The 21,660-nt window shown below is 34.7% G+C and overlaps 1 protein-coding gene across 5 annotated transcripts in view; it reads right to left on the bottom strand.

The window, feature by feature from the left end:
- SWT1 (SWT1 RNA endoribonuclease homolog) overlaps positions 1 to 21,660 on the bottom strand; it is a 137,033-nt gene that overhangs the window by 47,566 nt on the left and 67,807 nt on the right. For all 5 annotated transcript variants that reach the window (XM_007480961.3, XM_007480958.3, XM_007480959.2 and 2 more), the window contains 3 exons: positions 20,187 to 20,332; positions 13,852 to 14,045; positions 1,976 to 2,107 (listed from right to left, as the gene is read on the bottom strand). In XM_007480961.3, coding sequence (XP_007481023.2) covers positions 1,976 to 2,107; positions 13,852 to 14,045; positions 20,187 to 20,332 — 472 coding nt within the window. The remainder of the gene's footprint in view (positions 1 to 1,975; positions 2,108 to 13,851; positions 14,046 to 20,186; positions 20,333 to 21,660) is intronic.

Here is a 21,660-nt window from a genome sequence, read left to right as displayed (position 1 = left end):
TGCTGATGGATCTGCCTGCCTCCTCTCTCCAATGAATCCATTCTGATCTCAGCTGCCAAAGTAATATTCCTAAAGTGCAGGTCTGCCATGTAATTTCTCTATATAATAAATCTTAACACTACCAACTCCCCATTAACCTCAAGGTCAAATATTAAATCTTTTTGGGGGTGGGGGGTTCTCCATATTCTCCATAACCTTGCTCTCTTACTTTTCCATTTTCTTAATCTTTTCCACACTGTCCTCCTAGCTATTCTTTGCCCACAGCACACCACATATCAACTCTGCATTTTCAACAACCATTCTCTATGCTTGAAATGCCTTTGCCTCTTCAAACTTCAGCTCAAATCCTACTGTCTACAAAAGGCCTTTCCTGGTCTCCTTTAACAAAAATGCCTTTCTTAAGAAATCTATTTTTAAAAATTTTATGCTTGACAAATATGAATTAACATATATATGTCTGAATGCAAAAAGATCTATATGTAAAACTCTGAATTCCTATTACAAAAAGCCTGCTTTAAATATAAAAATATATATGTATGTCTATGTATATATTAAATTCAACTTGAGAATTTTAAGCCTGTACTGTGTTGTCAGCCTGAAGATTTGCTTCTGTTCTCTTCTGTTTTTTAATTTTAATTTTTTTGGATTAATAAACATTTTTAAATTAACCTTTCCTACCTTTTAATAACCTCTACTCCCTTCATTTGAGCAGATTTTTTTAAAACCCTAAAAACTAAAGCTCTAAATTCCTAATTGAACATTTTCTTATTTCAATATTCTGCCAGTCTGATGGATTAATCTGCATTTCTCTAACTATTAGAGATTTAGGGAATTTTTTCATGATTGCTGGTAACTTGGATTTCTTTATTTGACAACTGTCTATATTCTTTGATTAGTAATCTATTAGAAAATGGCTCTTATTTTAATTTGAATCAGTTCCTGATGTATGCTTAATCTGAGAATATGAGACCTTTTTTTGAGAAACCTGAAGAAAAGTTTCCCAGTTGTCAGTTTCCCTTTTAATTTTTATTACATCAAATTTGTGCAAAAACTTTTCATTTTTATATAATCAAAAATGTCCATTTTATCTTGTATGAGTTTCCCTATCCCATTTATGAACTATTCCCTGTACATAGATTTGAAAGGTAATTTCTTTCTTGCTCTTCTAATTTATGATGTAATCTTTATGTCTAGTGCATACATACATTTAGAGCAGTTGTACAATGGGTAGAGCTCCAGGCCCAGATTAAGAAAGCCCCGAGTTCAACTCCAGCTTCAAACACTAGCTTTAGGACACTCAACAAGTCACTCAATCTTTGTCTGCTTCAGTTTTCTCACTTGTAAAAAACAAGTGACTGTAGCAAAAAGACATTAAATATTATAATTTAGGGACAGCTGAACTGCTTAATGGATATAGCACCAGGTTTGGAATCAGGAAAATCTCAGTTCGAATCTGGCTCCAGATACCTCCTAGGTGAATGATCCTGAGCAAGTCACTTAAGCCCAATTGCTTTGCCCTTATCACTCTTCTACACTGGAACCAATACTCAGAATTGATTCTAAGTCAGAAGGTAAAGGCTTAAGAAAAATGGAATTTATAAGTCAAATTTAATTACTTCACTTCATCCTATCTAATTTGAACACCATTATTGATATTTTATAGCTATCTTACTCTACCTTGTATAGTTCATTTGTACACACTTCTCTGTGTCCCACCTCCCTCACCCCAAATTCCTTGAAGGCAGGACAGAATTTTATTTTCTCTTGTACACCCTGGCCAGTTTATACATGTTATCTATATCACATAAAATCCATCTCCATCAGTTCAATCAGAGGAGACATCATTATTTTTCAGTGAATTATTCTACATTAATGGTATCTCAAAATAAAAAAAAAATCACACAAGTATTAATTCCAAAGTGTGGCAATAACAGTATACATGATAGCTCAATATTAAAAGGAATTTTGCACTTACCTCTGAATTCCAGCAAGAACACCTTTCACAGCTGCCATCAATTTCTGAAGATACACAAAGGCCTCTTCAAATGATGCAATCTTTGGAGGATTCAATGTATTATTGGAATCCAAACTTTGGAAAACATCCGTGCTAGGATAAGAAACAAAAGATCTATATTACACATATGTGTACACTTATTACATTTTCATGTAGTATGCATTTGTTGTACATTTAAAACAATTTATTCCTCTCACACAGTACTACCTAAATTAGAAATGAAGGTTAGAGTATAAAACTTCAGAGCTTATGGGTATGTAGTAGAAGGGACAGATGAAAAGTTATGGCAAAGACAAAGTAATATTGTACAAATTCTGTTTCATTTCCACAGAGAAACAGAGGTAGATGGAACAAGAAATGGTTATTTGCAACCTTAGAATCTGAGAGGGGGAAAAGATCCCAGAGGCCCCCATTTGGTTTAACTCAAACCCAAGAACTCCTACTTCACCATACAGAACAGGTCAACCAGTCTGCCTACAGACACCTAAAAGAGCAAGAATTCTTAACTTTGCTGTGTCATGCATGGACCCTTTGACATTCTAGTAAAGCCTAAAGATACCTTACCAGAATTTAATAGTTTTAAAAGTATAAAATAAAACACTTAGTGTTACAAATAAAATTAATTAAATTGAAATACAATTGCCAAAATATGTATATTTTAACTCAAAAACTCAAGGTTAGACATCTCTGCAATAAAAGGGATCCACCATTTCACCAGGAAGTCCATTACTCTTTTGGATAGCTCTAATTGTTAGCAAGTTCTTGCTGAAATAAAAACTAAATTTGCTTCTTTGCAAATTCAATTCATTAATCCAGGTTCTGCCTCCTGGAGCCAAACATGGAGATTGAACCCCTCATCTACATGACAGCCCTTTACATATCTGAAAATAATCTATTATGTCCCCCTTCAGTCTTCTCCTCTCCTGGCTAAGTATTATCAATTTCTTCAACCAATCCTTATATGGCATGGCCCCCTCAACATCCTGGTTGTCCTTTTCTGAATCTCCTCAGTTTGTTAATGTCTTTAAGTTGTGGTACCGAGAACCCAACCCAATACTCTATACAAACACTGACTTGGAAAAGGTACAGAAATACTACACCTCTACATGCCCTGATTAAATGCCCAATACTGGAAACTACATCATATATGTGATTCAGGCTGATTTTGCAGTTCAATAAAATCCTCAGATCTTTTTATATAGATTGCTATCTACCCATGACTTTCCTCATCCCCAACCCTATCTTTGCAAAGTTGCATTTCTGAACACAAAACAGAATTTGCATCTATCTTTACTGAAGTTTATTAGATGAAGCCTGACATTCTAGCCTGTTAATATCTTTTTGGATCCCAACTCAGTCACCTACTACATTAAGCTATTCTTTTCGTAGTTTTGCATCATCTGCAATTTTGCTGTTCATGCATTTATCTAAGTCATTAATAAGAATGCAGTGCCAAGTATATATCCATGGAGTAATCAAAAATAATAGTAACAGCAGATGACATTAATACAGCAATTTAACATTTCATAAAAATCTTTTTTTACATATATCATTTAAATAGATTATCTGATAAGCCTAGTGATAATTAAAAGGACATTAAAAGGACTATTTGTATATAGTCCATAAGAGAGATGTTGCAGAACCATACATGAGAAGACTTGGCAACTGAATGAAAATGAGAAGGGAGAAGAGTATAGGATAACAACAAGGTTAACTTGGATAAATGGAAGAATGGTAGTGCCCTAGAGATAAAATGATAGATTTAGAAAAAAAAAATTGCAATCCATTTTAGACATGTTGACTAGAAGATGCCAATGGCATATCCAGGGAAATAATGTCCAAAAGACATTTGCTGATAGAAGAATGAGTTCAAAAGACAGACAAGACAGAGGTGCCTAGATCTGAAATTCATTTAAATAAAGATGAGAATTGGTAAAATAAAAAGAGGACTCAGGGCCAGGCCAGAAAATTGAGGGAAAATTAATCTAAAAGAAGTAGGAGGCAAGAAATCAGCAAAAACACAGCAAGAAGAAAACTCGGAAAGGGTTAGCCAGAAAAAACAAAACAAAACAAAACAAAAAAGAAGAATCAAGTTTGTCAGAGAAGCAAAAGAAATTCATTCAGGATGTAATGATCAAGAGAAAGAGGTCAAGGAAAATGAAGACTAAGAAAATTGGATTCAGCACTACTAAGAGATCATTATAAGTTTGATTTCATTAGGATGGTGAGGTTGGAAGCCAAAGTGCAAGAGAATGAAACCATTAAGAAGTGTAAAAGATAAGGAAGGAAATACTAAAATAGGTGTACCTTAGGCTTCAGATGGACAAGTTTCAAAGATTTCAAGGAAGAGGTAGGCAGGATTTCAATGCCTAAAATTCTATAGCTAAAACTGGCTTGAGAGGGAAAGGGTGGTCTCAAAAATAAAATTACTACAACACAAACAAATTTTCCAATGAGGGAGCAGTGACTAAAAAGATATGGATATACAAAGTACTCATTCAATTATCTGACACAATATTTAAATTAATTTATTCAGTACTGTAAACTCCCAATAGAATATTGTATAATTAGAAAAAATAAAATTCAGGGGGAAAAACAAAGTCAAGAATTTCAATTATAATTATAAAATAAAAATAAAAGGTTATCAGTACTGAATCTGAAACTATTATTTGTTCTTGTTCAATTATTAGTTGAATCCAACTCTTTGTGAGTCTATTTGGGGTTTTCTTGGCAAAAATAATATAGTGGTTTGTCATTTCCATTTCCAGCTCATTTTACAGATGAGTAACTGAGGCAAACAGAGTTAAGTGACTTGCTCAGGGTCATATAACTAATAAGTGTCTGAGGCCAGATTTCAATTCTGAGAGAGGAGTCTTCCCCATTTCATGTCCAGTGCTCTATTCACTGTACCACCTAGATCAGCATTAGTGAAGTATTGGCACTCCAACTGCCCTCAGCCTGAGTTGAGGAGGAAGGTGCTTGTTCCCCCACTTCCCAGGACGAGAGAACATGTTTTGCATGCCCTGTCCCTCTGTCTAGCTGCCCAATGAGAGCACTTCCTCCCTTCTCTCTCTCAGGTAAGGGTGGGTGGGTGGGTGGTAGTAGTAATCTTTCGGTAACCGAGAAAGATGATTGTCTTTGTGTGTTTATTGCACAGACACTTGTGCGTGAAGGAGATTTAAGTGGAAAAGTTGATGCACAGAGACAGTCCCACTCTCTCAGAGTTGGAAGCCTGGGTCCAGTGGCACGAAAGGTCGTTACACCTGGAGACTTCCTCAGCTGCATTGGATGGCCATGTTGTCCTTTGTGCTCCAACACACCCTAAGCACTCCACAGTGCCTTGCTGCGTCGCCATCTCAGCCATTGAACCTTCTTATTGGTATCTTCTGTCTGTTCAGCCGAAGCAGTCTTCATATGCTGAGTGAGCAAAGCCCTTGTTCACCAGGGGTCCACGATGACCCGATGGCTACCCTCACAAGGTTTAGCCGGCCTGTCGAAGCCGTTGCCTGGGGTGTGGCCACTGCTGCATGCTAGCAGCTACTGGGAGCCACAAGTGAGAGCTGGGTGTCAGGTGGGGGTCAGAGGCTGGAGAGCTGCCCTAAGAGGGCACGACAAGCCCTCCATACCAGAGATACTACCCCTCCCTGAGCACTCCATACACCCCTAACCTTCAATACTTAACAATAAAGCCAGTTTTACTCAAATCAGTACCCAGTTGTTATTTTTTTTCTTCTTTCTAACACTGCCAGAGAGTTAATGAACTTAGAATGTAGGAACATTTTCTGGCATGACAATGTGGGGATTTGTGCTGCTAGACAACGTACGGTACATTTATTATGAAGTCTTTCTTTCCCTTTGTACATTCTATCCTTCCTTCTTTTCATTATTATTTTTTCTTTCACTTTCTTGGTTCATTTGGGGGAGGCAGTTGGAGGGACAGATTATCAATAAAAATAAATTATCTTTATACTTGGGAAGGGCAAAACAAAAATAATAGGGAATTAAAAACCAATATAAATAAGGAAATAGTAAGAAATTACCTAGATGCCCCTCAGTGATTTTAAGACATTAAACATAAGCTACATACTAGGATACCATAGATTATCTAAGTCACTACTTTGGTTTTTGAAAAACCTTGTGAGCACAGGACTGTGGGTATTCAAATGTTCCAATTTTCAAATCAAGATAGCAGAGAGATTCTCAGTCTAAAGACTGGCTAACTTGATATAGATTTGTGACAACATTCTAGAAACTATCATTAATGGAATGCTTTAGAGTCATGGATTGTTTGAGTTAGAAGGGCCATAAAATATCAGTTAGTGCAATCCCTATATTCTGTGAAGTTAGTAATTTAAGACCAACAGAGATTATAAATCCAAGGCAAAGTTATCATTTACAAAAAGACTGGTTTCATGAAAAATGAGTCATGACTGACAAATCTTATTTTATTTTTGTTAAAGAAACTAAATTTGATCTCTAACAAAGACAGTCTTACTCTGATGCCTCATAATAGCCGAGGAGAGCCTGAGTTCTCAAAAACTATGCCATCAAAGCTTAAACTATAGAAAAGATAACATCTATATTCATAAATATTGATGGGGAAAAATGAAGTAAATACAAGGTATTAGTAAGAAAGAGAATTAGCATTTGAGAGCATTAAGGTTTAGTATAGAAAATGGTACTTGATCTAGAATAAAGGGAGTTATAAGTAAACTGAGGAACATGGAGCATATTAGCTATCAGATTTATGAATAAGGGAAGAATTGATGAATAAACAAAAGATAGAGAGCACTGTGGGGTAGAAAATGGATAATTTTGGTTACATTAAAGATATTTTGTACAAAAAAAAAAACAAGGAAGTCAAGTTTAGAAGGAAAGCAAAAAACCAAGTAATTTTATACCTAGTTTCTCAGATAAAGGCCTCATGCTCAAATTAAGAACCGAATCAAATTGAGAAGACTTTGAGCCATTCTGTAGTTGATAAATGTTCAAAAATATGAACAAGAAATACTTGGAAGAAACAAAAGCTATCATTATTCATATGAAAAATGATCTAAATCATTATTGATTACAGAAATATAAATTAAAATGATTCTTAAGATTCCATCTTGCACCTATCAGAGAGAATCAGGCTAAAATGATCAACAGATATTAAAGGGGATTTGGAAAAATTAAGACACAAATACAATGTTGACAGAATTGTGAATTGATCCAACCATTAAAAAAATCTTTTTCTGGCTAATACATGTATTATCATGTAAAACATATTTCCTTTTTTCAATTTTTGTAAGTGAATAATCTTATAAAACTAAAAGCCCGAATCATATACCCAAAAAAACAAGTGATAAATCATATATTTTTATCTGTATTTCTACTCCAACAGTTCTTTATCTGGAGGTGGATAGTATTTTTTTTCATTAGTCCCTCAGAATTGTCCTGGATCATTATATTGCTGTTAGTAACAAAGTCTATCACTGTTGATTGTTCCACATTATTGCAGTTACTGTGTGTAATGATCATCTGGTTCTGCTTATTTCACTCTGCATCATTTCACATAGGTCTTTCCATCCCTTTCTGAAATCATCCTGTTCATCATTCCTTATAGCCCAATTTGTTTAGCCATACCCCAATTGAGGGACATCCCTTTCGTTTCCAATTCTTTGCCACCACAAAAATCACAGCAATAAATATTTTTGTACAAACAAGTCCTTTCCCACTTTTTTTTTATCTCTTTGGGATACAGATCTAGTAGTGGTATTACTAGATCAAAAGGTATATATTCTTTTATAGCCCTTTGGGAATAATTTCAATTTCTTTCCAGAATGGTTTCTATTTTGGAGAGAAGACTGGAATTATGTCCAAAGAGTTATAAAACTAGGTATACACTCTGATCCAGCAATAGCATGATTCGATTTTTTTCCCTGAGGTAATTCAGAAAGGAAAAGAATTTATATGTTTAAAACTATTTAGAGAGGCTCTCTTTATTGTTGGCAAAAAAATGGAAATTGAAGGGAAAGTTCATCAATTGGGGAATGGATGAATAAGTTGTGGCATATGACTGTAATAATGTTCTGTAAGAAAGGATTAGCAGAGGGGCAGCTGGGTAGCTCAGTGGATTGAGAGTCAGGCCTAGAGACAGGAGGTCCTAGGTTCAAATCTGGCCTCAGACACTTTCCAGCTGTGTGACCCTGGGCAAGTCACTTGACCCCTATTGCCTAGCCCTTACCACTCTTCTGCCTTGGAGCCAATACACAGTATTGACTCCAAGATGGAAGGTAAGGGTTTTCAACAAAAAAAAAAAGGATTAGCATGTTGATTTTAGAAAAATATAGAAAAACTTGCATGAAATACCGAAGAATGAAACAAGCAGAACAAAAAACAATATTGTTAAATGAATAATTGTCAATGACTAAGCTATTCTAAATAATATGATCATTCATATATCAAATACAAAGGAATCATGAAGGAAAATGCTATCTACCTCCAGAGAAAGAAATGATGTAGGGAATTTGCATTATATGGTTAGAACAGCTAAGTGACACAGTGAATAGAATGCCCCATCTAAAATCAGGAAGACACATCTTCACGAGTTCAAATCTGGCCTCAGATATGTACTTGCTGTATGGCTCTGTGCAAGTCACTTAACCCTGATTGCCTCAGTTTCCTCATCTAAAAAATGAGCTGGAGAATGAAACAGTAAATCATTCCAGTATTTTTTGCCAAAAAAATCCCAAATGGAGTCACAAAGAGTGAGACACAACTGAAAACTACAAACCAAAAAAAATAGCATGGTTACACACACATACACACACAATATTGTTGGTCTTCTATGATGTGGAGTTGGAATAGAGGATTAAATAACTTGGAATTCAAAATATAGCAAATAAATGAACCAATAAACAAAAGAAAATGATGCCTCAGTTGCATCTTGAATAAAGTGAATCTATGAGGTAGAAGTGAGGAGTGGAGATTTCCAATGTAAAGGAAAGGAGATGGAAGATAAAGACTGCTGAACAGAGAAAAGGTTAGTCTGGCTGGACTGAAGAGTTTAGGAGGGGTAGTAATATTCAGTGAGGATGAAAAGGTAAGCTGGAACTGGGTTACAAAAGCCAAACAGAGGAGTTTAGATTTTACGCTAGAAGCAATGAAGCTATTGGAGATTATTAAGCAGGGAAAGGACCCATATCACAGATCACATATGTGTTTTAGGAAAGCTACTTCAGAAACTGTGTGAACAGTTCAGAAGAGAGAGACTTGAAAAAGAGAGCTGAATTAGAAGGTGTAAAAATAATAAATATGGCGAGCTACATAAAAATAGATAGAAAACTCGCTGATACAGGTTCAAAACTGTTCAGATACTTTTGATAGATGTAATCAAAAGTATCTTCAGTGATGAAGTGAAGATCAAATATGAACTTCCCTTCTGGCCAGGCGCAAGGACATTAAAAAGACTTCTATTATAAAAAATAAAATATTTATTGAAATATATAAGGATAACAGGGATTTCTAATTAGAAGGGATTCTAAATCCACACAAATAAACTGCCTGCTTCTGCAAGAAACGACTTCTCCTATGTTTCATAGGCTATACTATTCCTCCCTGTCTGACTAACCCAAATTTATACTATCTAAATAAAACCTACCACTAGTAACCTTATAATTATTAACTTCATCTTCAAATTATAAATAGCAAAGGCTAGCTGGTTGAGTCTCAACAACAATCAAGTTAGGACTCTGAGACCTAACAGACTCAGAGTCCAAACCAAAGACCAGGTTTTTCTTTGGTCTTCTCAGAGTTAAATCAATCTATAAAAACCACAATACATAGTCAATAGTATTTACCAAGTTGGAAAAGGAAAAGCTCCTTCAGATCTTTCCCTCAGACAGAGAGATAGGCAAAGATGTTATCTCCTCCAATCCTGAGAGTCTCTGAGTGTGTCTCTGCCAACTGCCAGAGACAAGTGCCAAGGGCCAGAGAGAGTTACACAGAAAAAGTTATAACTGTCAACATTTGAAATTAACATGCTTTCTCAGCTCTGCTTCAAACTCCAATTCTTTCTCAAGCCAGCCACTCTACTTCTTGTCCTTAAATTAATAAAACAATACCTATTTTCTAATATCATCCTTATAAAGGCCACTGAAACAGTCATGGAAAGAAGTGGTGAGGGCTATTTCTAGGTACTATATTAGCAACCTGTGTGTGCATCCAGAGGGAAGCAATCCAAAATGGGGAAGGAGAAAAAAGTAGTTGAAATCAAGTCATATAAAAAGTAGTTGAGGCTAGGTGGCCTGGAAAAAGCACCCAAGAAGTGGGGAAAGAGACTTGAGAGCTAATTCCAAATAATTTTAAAAATATCCTGTGGAAGAGGGATTATGTATGTTCCACGTGGTCCCATGCACTAAAACTAGAAGCAGTGGTTTAAGGCACAAAGAAGAAAATTAAGATTCAATTTAAAAAACTTTTCTTAACAATCAAGTAGGATGGGTCTGCCTTAGAAAACAGTGGGTTCCCACTCACCAAAAGTCTTTAAAAAACAAGTTGTTTGACCACTAGTCATGTATATTGTAAAGATTTTTGTTCAGATATGGGTTAAGATTACATGACCTGATTGAGTGCCAATTCTATAAATCTATACTGTTTTTTAATTTTATTAATTTTTTTTTGGATACAATACTCACTTTATTTCCCTCCCTCCCCTCCACCGACCCTTACCGCAGTTGACACGCAATTTCATTGGGTATTACTTCTGTCCTTGATCAGACCTATTTCCATGTTGTTGTTTGCATTAGGACGTTCATTTAGAGTCTACATCCCCAACCATATCCCTTCAACCCATGTATTCAAGCAGTTGTTTTTCTTCAGTGTTTTTATTCCCACAGTGTTTTCTCTGAATGTGGATAGTGGTTTTTTTCGTAGATTCCTCCAAGTTGTTCAGGATCACTGCATTGCCACTAATGGAGAAGTACATTACATTTGATTGTACCACAGTGTATCAGTCTCTGTGTACAATGTTCTCCTGGTTCTGCTCCTCTAACTCTGCATCAATTCCTGGAAGTTGTTCCAGTCTCCATGGAATTCCTCCACTTTATTATTCCTTTTGAGCACAATAGTATTCCATCACCAACATATACCACAATTTGTTCAGCCATTCCCCAATCGAAGGGCATCCCCTTGTTTTCCAATTTTTTGCCACCACAAAGAATGCAGCTATGAATATTCTTATACAAGTCTTTTTCCTTATTATCTCTTTGGGGTACAAACCCAGCAGTGCTATGACTGGATCAAAGGGCAGACAGTCCTTTATCGCCCTTTGGGCATAGTTCCAAATTGCCCTCCAGAATGCTTGGATCAATTCACAACTCCACCAGCAATGAATTAGTGTCCCAACTTTGCCACACCCCCTCCAGCATTCATTACTTTCCTTTGCTGTCATGTTAGCCAATCTGTTAGGGGTAAGGTGATACCTCAGAGTTGTTTTGATTTGCATTTCTCTGATTATTAGAGATTTAGAGCACTTTTTCATGTGCTTATTAATAGTTTTGATTTCTTTTACTGAAAATTGCCTATTCATGTCCCTTGCCCACTTATCAATTGGGGAATGGCTTGATTTTTTTGTACAATTTGGTTTAGTTCTTTATAAATTTGAGTAATTAGACCTTTGTCACAGGTTTTTGTGAAGCAAAAAAAAAAATGAAGATTGTTTCCCAATTTGTTGCTTCCCTTCTAATTTTGGATGCATTAGTTTTGTTTGTACAAAACCTTTTTAATTTGATGAAATCAAAATTATTGATTTTACATTTTGTGAATTTTTCCTAGCTCTTGCTTGGTTTTTGAAGTCTTTCCTTTCCCAAAGATCTGACAAGTATACTATTCTGTATTCACCTAATCTGCTTACAGTTTCCTTCTTTATATTCAGGTCATTCACCCATTCTGAGTTTATCTTGGTGTAGGGTGTGAGATGTTGATCCAAACCTAATCTCTCCTATACTGTCTTCCAATTTTCCCAGCAGTTTTTATCAAAAAGTGGGTTTTGGTTCCCAAAACTGGGATCTTTGGGTTTTTCATAGACTGTCTTTCTGAGGTCATTTACCCCCAATCTATTCCACTGATCCTCCTTTCTGTCTCTTAGGTAGTACCAAATTGTTTTAATGACCACTGTTTTATAGTATAGTTTGTGATCTGGGACTGCAAGTCCTCCTTTCTTTGCATTTTTTTTCATGTAAATCTATACTATTTTAAGTAAGTGGAAGCAATGGGCTAGAAGCTGGAAATACAGATGTCTGCCTCATATTAAAGTGGTTCAAAAGCATAAAGGAAACTAATTATTTCTTGAGGTAGCCTAAAAATCATAGGTCTTCAAGTGGGAGTAGGATGAATACTTTTAGGGAATGATATTAAAGACTATTTCTGCACAGGTGAAGATTAGATATCCCCTGAGGTCTAGGGAAAAAAACTGTTTATTTATATACAAAATAGTAACATGGTAGGTGAAATGTACTATTTATATGTGAGAAAAAGGAAGAGTGGAAAACTACCTTTGTTATAATTTAATTATATTAGGTAGTTATATTTTTAATAGATCAGTGTTAGAGCAAGAAAAAAATTAATGTATATGCCTTTCCTGAAATAAGATACCTAACTAGTATCACAAATTCTGTATTAAACTTAAAATACCTTGCTAAAACTAAATAACATTTTTGCTGATATAAAATACTAAATTATCACCTGGTATACATTATGTAGGATTGAGTTAAAAGCTCCTCAAAATAGGAAGATAAAATAGAAAACAATGATACCACATAGAAAAAACTACTCCAATAACTGTTAATCAAAATTAAAAAACAATTTAAAAAGTTAAACTATTAAAAATTACATCCTAGGGGCAGCTGGGTAGCTCAGTGGATTGAGAGCCAGTCCTAGAGATGGGAGGTCCCTAGGTTCAAATCTGGCCTCAGACACTTCCTAGCTGTGTGACCCTGGGCAAGTCACTTAAAGCCCATTGTCTAGCCCATACCACTCTTCTGCCTTGGGGTAAAAAAAAAAGACTAGAAAGGTAGGAGGGCTGAAAATCATCCTTTAAGAGGATTTTATATCTGAAACAGAAAACCAATTTCCTTGGAAAGGGGGAGGTGATGTACTCAAGAGTAGCACTTTAGAAAATCAATTTTACAGTTGATACAATTTGACAGTGGAGAATTGAAGAAAGGCAGGAGATTAGCCACTATGCTACTGCAGTAGAGTATTCTAGGCAGGAGGTTATGAGGGCCTGTGTGAGCATGTGGTAGTGACACAAGAGAGAAGGGACTATATGAGAGGAATTCTACAAAGGCATAAATAACAGGACTTAGTGACTAACTGAACAGGAGAATAAAAAGGAAGAGTCATGGATGGCACATAGATTGTGAGCCTGAGTCACTAGAAAGTTGATAGCATCCTCTCTAATTGTGGAGAAGTCAAGAAGAGGCAAAGGGGATGGAGGGGAAAAATAGTGAGTTCTGTTTTAGACAAGTTGAGTTTAAGATGTCTAGGAATTTTGAAGTCCAAGAAACCTAATAAGCAGTTCCAGATGTGAGACAGGAGGTCAGGAAAGAAATAAAGGATAGACAAATAAATCTGAGAATCGTCTGCATATAGAATGTAAGCTCCTCAAGAAGAATAGCCAGATTTTTTAAAAATTTTGTTTAACTCTTAATATGTGATATTGTACATTGTAGGAAGTTAGTATTTGATTAGATGACAAAGGGAAATAAGGAAACAAAGAAAGAGAGACAGAAAGATAAGAGTCATCAAAATTATTACTTATTTTAGAGCTCAAATTATTTTGCTGATTTTAGTACCTGTTCAGATATAATGCGGTCCAAACATTCTCTAGGACAGACCAGATTTCTTGATGTCTGTTGGGTTGGGGAAGTGGAGTACTCAACACTGTTGTATTCTCCTGATTACTAAGCTGGAGCAGTACATTATTCTCCTGATTTTTAGATGTTGTATTCTTTGATTCTGTAGAATTTGGCTTACGTTTAGAAGTGACCTGGGGAAACAAGAATTGCATAAGATACAGCAAGTTTGAGACTAGTAAGTGTCCAAAATGGAATACCAATTATTTGTACCTTTTAATGTTATAGTTTTCTGTAATGTGCCAGGTTCTTTACTGTACACAGAATACTCATGGGAAAGTGACAGCATTAGAATAAATATTACCCTTTCCCAAATATTTTCTACTTAATTACAAAGGATTAATGATTTATTTAATGAAATACCAATAAAGACAAATAATTTTAAGTTAAAATACTGATTTCACTATTAACACTTGGAAAAAAAATAGACATCAGCTTTTCCTAAGCTTCCAGATTATAAACGTAAATAAAACCACAAAATGGCAAAGGTTAAGAAGAATAGTAAAATGGTGAAAGATTCATCTTTATCTAAAGAATGATTTCATTTTCAGGGAGCAGCTGGTGTCTCAGCTGGATAGTCAGGCCTGGTATCAGGAGGACCTGGGTATAAATCTGGCCTCAGATACTTCCCTAGCTGTGTGACCCTGAGTAAGTCACTTAATCCTAACTGCCTAGCCTTTACTGCCATTCTGTCTTAGAATAGTCTGTTCCAAAGCAAAAGGCAAGGATTAAAAAATAACAGTAACTTCATTTTTTTATCTTAACATTATGCCTCTAACCTCATGCCAGAAGGTGGCCCATGCCTAAAACCCCCACTACTGAAGAATCCTAAGGCTATTGAATATCTTCAGTTTATAAGTTCTAAGCTGCAGCAACCAAACTGATTGGGTGTCTAAGTTAGGCATCAATACAGTGAGCCCTTAAGAGTCAACAAGCTCCTGTCCTCTGATCTGCCCTGGTCAGAAATGGAGGTCAAAGCTCCCAGGCAAATGTAATCAGTGAGCCCCAGGAGTGATTACCACCCCATCTAGATCTGAGCAATGTGGAAAGGCTCAATCTAAAGGAGGAAAAAAAAAGTCAATATGTTGGCAAAATATATAATTATACCATATTTGCCCTAATGGTACCAATTATTTTTTGGCATGCTTTCTTCAAAAATAATGAATAAATGAAAAAACATTTCAGTGCTAATTACAAACAAAGCACTGGCCTAAGAGCTAGAAATACAAAGATTTTCTTTAAAGAAAGAAAAATTTACGGTCACAGAATAAGTCAATGTCAGAACCATTAAAGCGACTGGGTCTCTTACCTATAAAAGGCATATCTCCACCATTCACCTAGACTATATTTAGATGGATCTGTGATCTCATTGATATAATCTCATTGATAGAATCTTCTTTCTGCCATTACAGATTATAATCTCTCCACACATTATCTGATAATGATACCTTGTCCATCTTTTTCTATATATGTTTTACCCAATCACTAGAACATTTCATCTGGTTCTTTCATATCTCAAGGTTACAATTATAGCACATTTAGAATGTCCATTTTTTGTCTGTAATCCTATGTGACTGACTTTTTTCAATGATACAAGTCCTTGATAACATCTTTTATGCCTTCTTTCCTGCATGAATCAACACTGTCAATATAATTTTAATTCTTTCAAGATTATGATATTACATGACTTCTAATACATAGCCTCAATGGAAAATACTAATGTTAAAGTTGTTTTCCAGAACAAGAAGTTTGGGATTATTGGCAACACTGTATAATTTCCCAATTCAGTTAAATATTCTTCTACCACTCAATTTTGAGAGCTACTTTTTTATTTCACATATATTGTCATATATGTCTGTGTAAAGAATGAATAATGGACAAATTCTGTGATTATATATGTGTGTGTATATATATATAATATATAAAATATATTAATATATTGGTGACATAGTTGATAGAATGCCAGGTCTGGAGTTGGGAAGACTCATTTTCATAAGTCCAAATGTAGCCTCATACACTTACTAGCTATGTAGCTCAGGGCAAATTACTTAATTTAATTATTTAACAAATTAATAAATTAATTCCTCAAATGTAAGATGAGCTGGAGAAGGAAATGGTAAGCTACTCAAGTATTTTTGCCAAGAAAATCCCAAAATATGGTCAGGAAGAGTCAAGACAAGATTAAAAAAGGACTGAACAACAAAAACATACATATATAGATGTGTATATTTATGTATAAATATATTGCATGTTATGCATAAATATAGTTATACATGTATTTCTGTACATTGTATATGTATGCTTTTATATACACACATATACAAACAAAAAATCACTGAATTTATTATTCATTCTTTTTTCACTTACACATATACACATAGATTATTCTTAAATATTTCATAGAGCTAAGACTATGAACACATGACAAGTAACTGATGTTTTCTAAGTCATTTTTTTTCTAGTAAAACAATTATCAGTGAACTTTTCCCTTGGAGGAGGAAAGAGAAAGATCTTTCCTCTTCAAGAAATTTTGAAAATTTCTCTGATTGTAAAACTACAATACCTCTAGCACTAATTATCTCTGTATATATTTGGTCAGCTTCAGTTTCTATTCTATTATGATTTCATCTCCATAATTTAACACTGACACTTCCTTTGGGGAAAGAGTTCAAATATGGCTGAAATCTAATGTGAATAGGTCATTATCAGAAATCCAGAATATCTGTTTTGAGTATTATCTGCTCTCTTTCATGCAGAAGTGATCTAAGGATTATATGGTTCATCTGGATCTCAGGCCAGGCTCTCTGCAGGCCTTTCTGTCAGGTACTTTTCACAGTTTTGTAAACAACAAAACAATTTATAGAGTCTCTCAGATTCTAAGCTTATTTTATTACTGCCACATCACTTCATCTATAATTTTCTTTCAGCTGCAACAAGTCTACCCTATAGGCTTAAGAAAAGACTGAACCTTTGTCCCATATATTTGGAGATGGACATCAGTCAAATGGAAAGTCATTCCAACAGAACCATTTATACTAAAAGGATACTAAATGTGAGAAATACCAAGAAATGAGAGAAACACTGGCAATAGTATCTAGCAGGAATTCATTTTTTTTCTTTTTGCCATTCACCTTTACAAGCCTCTCAGCCAATGTTGAGAAATAATTCAAGATCTATGAATAAATCTGATTAGGCTTGTAAGGCAATACCCAGACTCTATTCCATTACAATATACCTATAGCTTCACAACGTTATCTTCATAGCACAAGACTTAAAAATCTTAACATAGGCCTTGTTACATTAATCAATATTATTTTCACCAAAACCATTAGTAATTAATTTTTCACATAATAATCTTAAATAAAAGGGCTATATCGTTTCCCATTATTTAAAAAGATCTATGATTTCATTGATATAGATATTAATCAATAGTCATACAAACAGCAATCCATCCATACTTGCCCATCTTGTGTGACTCTTAACAATATTCCCCCATAAATTCTCCACAAAGGGAGCTTTCCAATTTGCTGGGAGCCATATTTTCTTTTTCTCAACACTGCATGGATACATAAGCTTCTAAATTGTTATCATCTGTTCTCACCACATGACCAGCCCATCTTTTCTGACTACTATTTATTTAATAGCATTCTTTACTTTGGTTCTTCATAATTCTTTATTTCTTATTTACTGCAACCTGCTTACCCACAAGAGACTTCATCATTACCTCTGGCTGAAAATCAATCTTTATTCTTTGGAGACTATAGTTCCCCATGACTAATAGACATATAATACCACCAGCAACATACTGGCATAAACAAGATAGGCCTTAGTTTCTGGCAGCTCTTCTAGTCAATAAATGAACCGTGCAACTTCCCAAAAGCAATTCACCCATCTCTCTTCTTCCTGTTCAATTATGGGCCCAAACTGTCAGTGTCTATCCAAGGTATAAATAGATGAGTACTAGCATACTAAGTAATGAGAGAACAGTAAGTGTTCTTTATCTGCTTTGTTTTCCTTATATGGATAAAGCCAAACTTTTTTGAATAGCAAGGTATCTCATTCAAAAGGCTCTGCAATCTCAGTGCTGGTGCAATGAATACAATGTAATCTGTACATAGTAGTGTTTAGAGGACTCTCAATTTGGATTGAAGACTGAATCTCCTGTTTGATACAAGTGAATACCTTCAGCAAGTATACAGCTATTTTGTCTCATTTAATATTAATGATCAAAGCATCAAATGAGATTATCTCCATTGTTCTATATTTCAAGGCATCCTACATAAGTCATGAGGAATCAGGAAGAGAGACTTTAAAGAAGTATTTGTCTCTATCCAATCAAAGGTTTTTTGAAGACTCAAGAAACAGCAAGCGAGGCAAGACTTAGTTGTCCTTACATCTTGAAAGTTTACTGGTAACGCACTTTTTAGTCTCTTTTGATCTCTTCATTATTAAAAATAATTTAGTTTTGTTTAACTTCTATTTAGAATTATTGTAATTAGTGGCTATCATTTTTTAGTCCATATCTCTTCTTTCATCATCAACTCACTTAGCTAACTTAGGTTGAAGTTGTTTTAATTGCACAACAAATCTTTATCAAATCTTTATTCTTTCTTTTTGCTTTGCTTTCAGACACTAAATATAAATTTCTGCTCTAAAAAATTGATAATCTCACATCAAACAGTAAGTTGCTCCTGTTCTATTTCCTGCCCAATTTTTTGTGATATTACTCAGTGCTGTCCATATTCAGGGATTTCCAATTCTTTTCTTGGAGAAGGTACTCTAGGTTATAGGCATGAGTTTTAGTGTCTTTCATCATATATATACTTAATTCATATCTTCCAACACGTTTTTAGTATCCTCACCCATTCTTACAACTTTGCATCAGTAGATAATTATAATATAAGCTGATTTATTTTGGAGAAGACTACCATCACACATTTTGATGATTTAAATCAAGTTCTTCTTGAAATTTATCTTTTCACGTTCCACAACAGATACTAGGAAAAAGCTTTATTTATAACCCTTAAGGGAAAGGATTGCCTCATTTTCCTCTACATATCCCCAGTGCCTAGCATATAGTAAGCACTTAGCATATTTAATTATGTCAATGACCAATTAAGGACATGCTAATTGGCCACAAGGCAGTATGTTACACCGGTTAGAGAGAAGGCCTTACATCAAAAAAGATCTGGATTCAGTTTAGCCTTGAACACATATTGACTATATGACCCTAGGCATATTTACCTAATTTCTCAGGGTTCTAGGCAAATCTCAAGGCTTATAAATTGAAGAGAAAGTACCTACCTGCATTGGTAAACAATCTTCATTCAGAAGTTCCCTAAACTTATGAAATCACAGGTCTAATCCCTAATTCTTATCCCTATTCACAATGGATACTATGATGCTGAAATTACTATCTCTGATATAAATGGGAATGAAGTATTCTAAAAACAATTCACAAACAAAAATCAAACAGTAACTTCTTACAGTCTTGAATTCTGCTCTTCCCTTCAGGAGGCTATATAAGTCTTATTTTCAAAAATTACATTTCACATTAGCAGTATGATGATCTCAAATGGAAACCAATTAAAAATTAAAAACAAAACACTATTTTCTAAAGCATTACAGAATATACTATACCTCCTATGAGAACATAAAAATGATCTCTTGGTTAATATTTTCCTCCTTTACCAATTATGATTAGGTTTATGATAATCACCTCTTTCTTTAGTTTAGAAGACAGGTAATAGATTTTAACTGGACATGAAAATAAAGGAGAAAAGGTAGTGAATTTGGGGTTTATGAGAAAAAAACAACAGAAGGAAGACAATGTCACCTTGTATTTGCTATGTCTTACTTCATAGTTGTGCTACATTGCGCTGACTCTAGCTTATATATATTTGAAATGTGTCAACTTCTAAGAGTTTTCTAACTTTGGGATCTAAAAGGGGTTTAAGTTCTAACAAGAAAATTAATTTGAAAGTGGACCACTTACATAGGAAAAACAATGAAATGATAATCAGAATTGTCGTCCTGACAAAAATGAATTCAAGCATACTTTTAACAAACACTGTGAACTCTTCTTCCCTAAAAGGATAAGATGTGGAATATAACCCAAACCTAAAGCTGCTTGTTGAGTCATCCTTTAATTCACCTAATATTTCTTGAAAATGAACAAGTTAGAATAATAACAAATATTTAATTTTTTTATCAACTATAGCACTAAAAGAGGTATTGGCACCATTAATTTAGAAAATATTCCAAAAACATCTTACCTGTGACAGTGTTTGAAGTAGATGATTTACTTGAGCAAAAGCCTGTGGTAGAATCCCATCATAGTTTGACCTTGTACTAAAAGCATGTAACAAATGTTTGGAGTCCGTAAGCAAGAATTTAGTTGTTGCCAAGTCCACTGTCTTATCTGATATCAAGAAATTTTAAAAACAAAGTTGTTATACATATTATAAATTTATGGAAGATACTTAGGAAGCTAATTAATGTTAATTTTTTTTAAGTCAGAAACATGTATACTTAAACCTGTATTTCATTTCAACTTTGTCCAGGTAGTGTCAAAAATCAAATAAATGAGCAAAAATTCACCAAAGTTAGTATGTTTTAATAAGGTTTACGTTTATATACATGAGTCAATCTGAAAATAAAGATTCTACCATCCACACCAGTTATTATCCTCCATTTCTCTACTCATTCTCAGTCAAATTTTTTGAAAAACATATTTTTAAAGAGTCTTCACCTAGGGTCTATACTGAATCCATTCTCTTCAACTTATTCTCTCGGTGATCTTATCAGCTCCTGTAGGTTCAATTATCTCTACAATGATCAACACATATATCAATAGTATCTCTGTTGAGCTTCACTCATATATTGCCATCTACCTTTTGGACAACATAAATGGGGTTTCCCAAATAAAACTCAAACTCAACACTTTAAGAACAGATCTCATTATTGTTTCCCAAAAATTTTACCCTCTTCTGAATTTTCCTATTTTTTTCAAAGGCACCACCATCCTCCTAATCAAGAGAGTCAACAATCTGATATGATATACAATTCCTCACTCTCACTCACCCCACAAATTCAAACTGTTGCTCAATCTTATAATTTCTACCTTCAGAAAATCTTTTGTATATGCCCCCTTTCTCTCTGTTCCCAAAGCCACCATCTTCTTTTGGGCTCTCAACACCTCTCACCCACACTCTTTCATAGCTTTCAATTTAATCCTCTTCTGTTTAGCATTCAAAGCTCTTCATAACTTGGGCCTTTCCTACCTTCCAAGTATTCTTCTTACCATTTTCTACATATTATTTCATCCAATTGTACTGGCCAACCCACTGTTTCTCAAACAATAGTCTAATTTTTGAACCTGTGCTCTCATTATCTAGAGTGCTCTATGCACTTACATCCATATCTTAAGTTTCCTTGTCTTCACAACTAAGCTCAAAATGTACCTTCCCTTATAGCCCTCTATCCTGCCCCCAGCTGCTAGTGCCCTCCCCTCTCATATTGCCTTCTACCTACTCTGTAATTATATTTCACGGACTTAGTTATTTTGATATTATCTGCCCCATTATAATAGGGGTCAGGGTAGAGACTGTTGTGACCTTTCTTTCTATTTCCTGTACTATACCTGAAACAGAGCAGGTACCAAAAAGAAGTTTGTTGCCTTATGGATACTGATAAAATGATGTATATTATTAAACCCCCAAAGTGATCAGATTATATACTCAAAGTGAT

Source organism: Monodelphis domestica, chromosome 2, assembly GCF_027887165.1.
Source record: "Monodelphis domestica isolate mMonDom1 chromosome 2, mMonDom1.pri, whole genome shotgun sequence".
Classification (NCBI taxonomy): Eukaryota; Metazoa; Chordata; class Mammalia; order Didelphimorphia; family Didelphidae; genus Monodelphis; species Monodelphis domestica.
The sequence above is the reverse complement of the archived record's forward strand: the minus strand, read 5'-3'. Positions and strand labels throughout refer to the sequence as shown.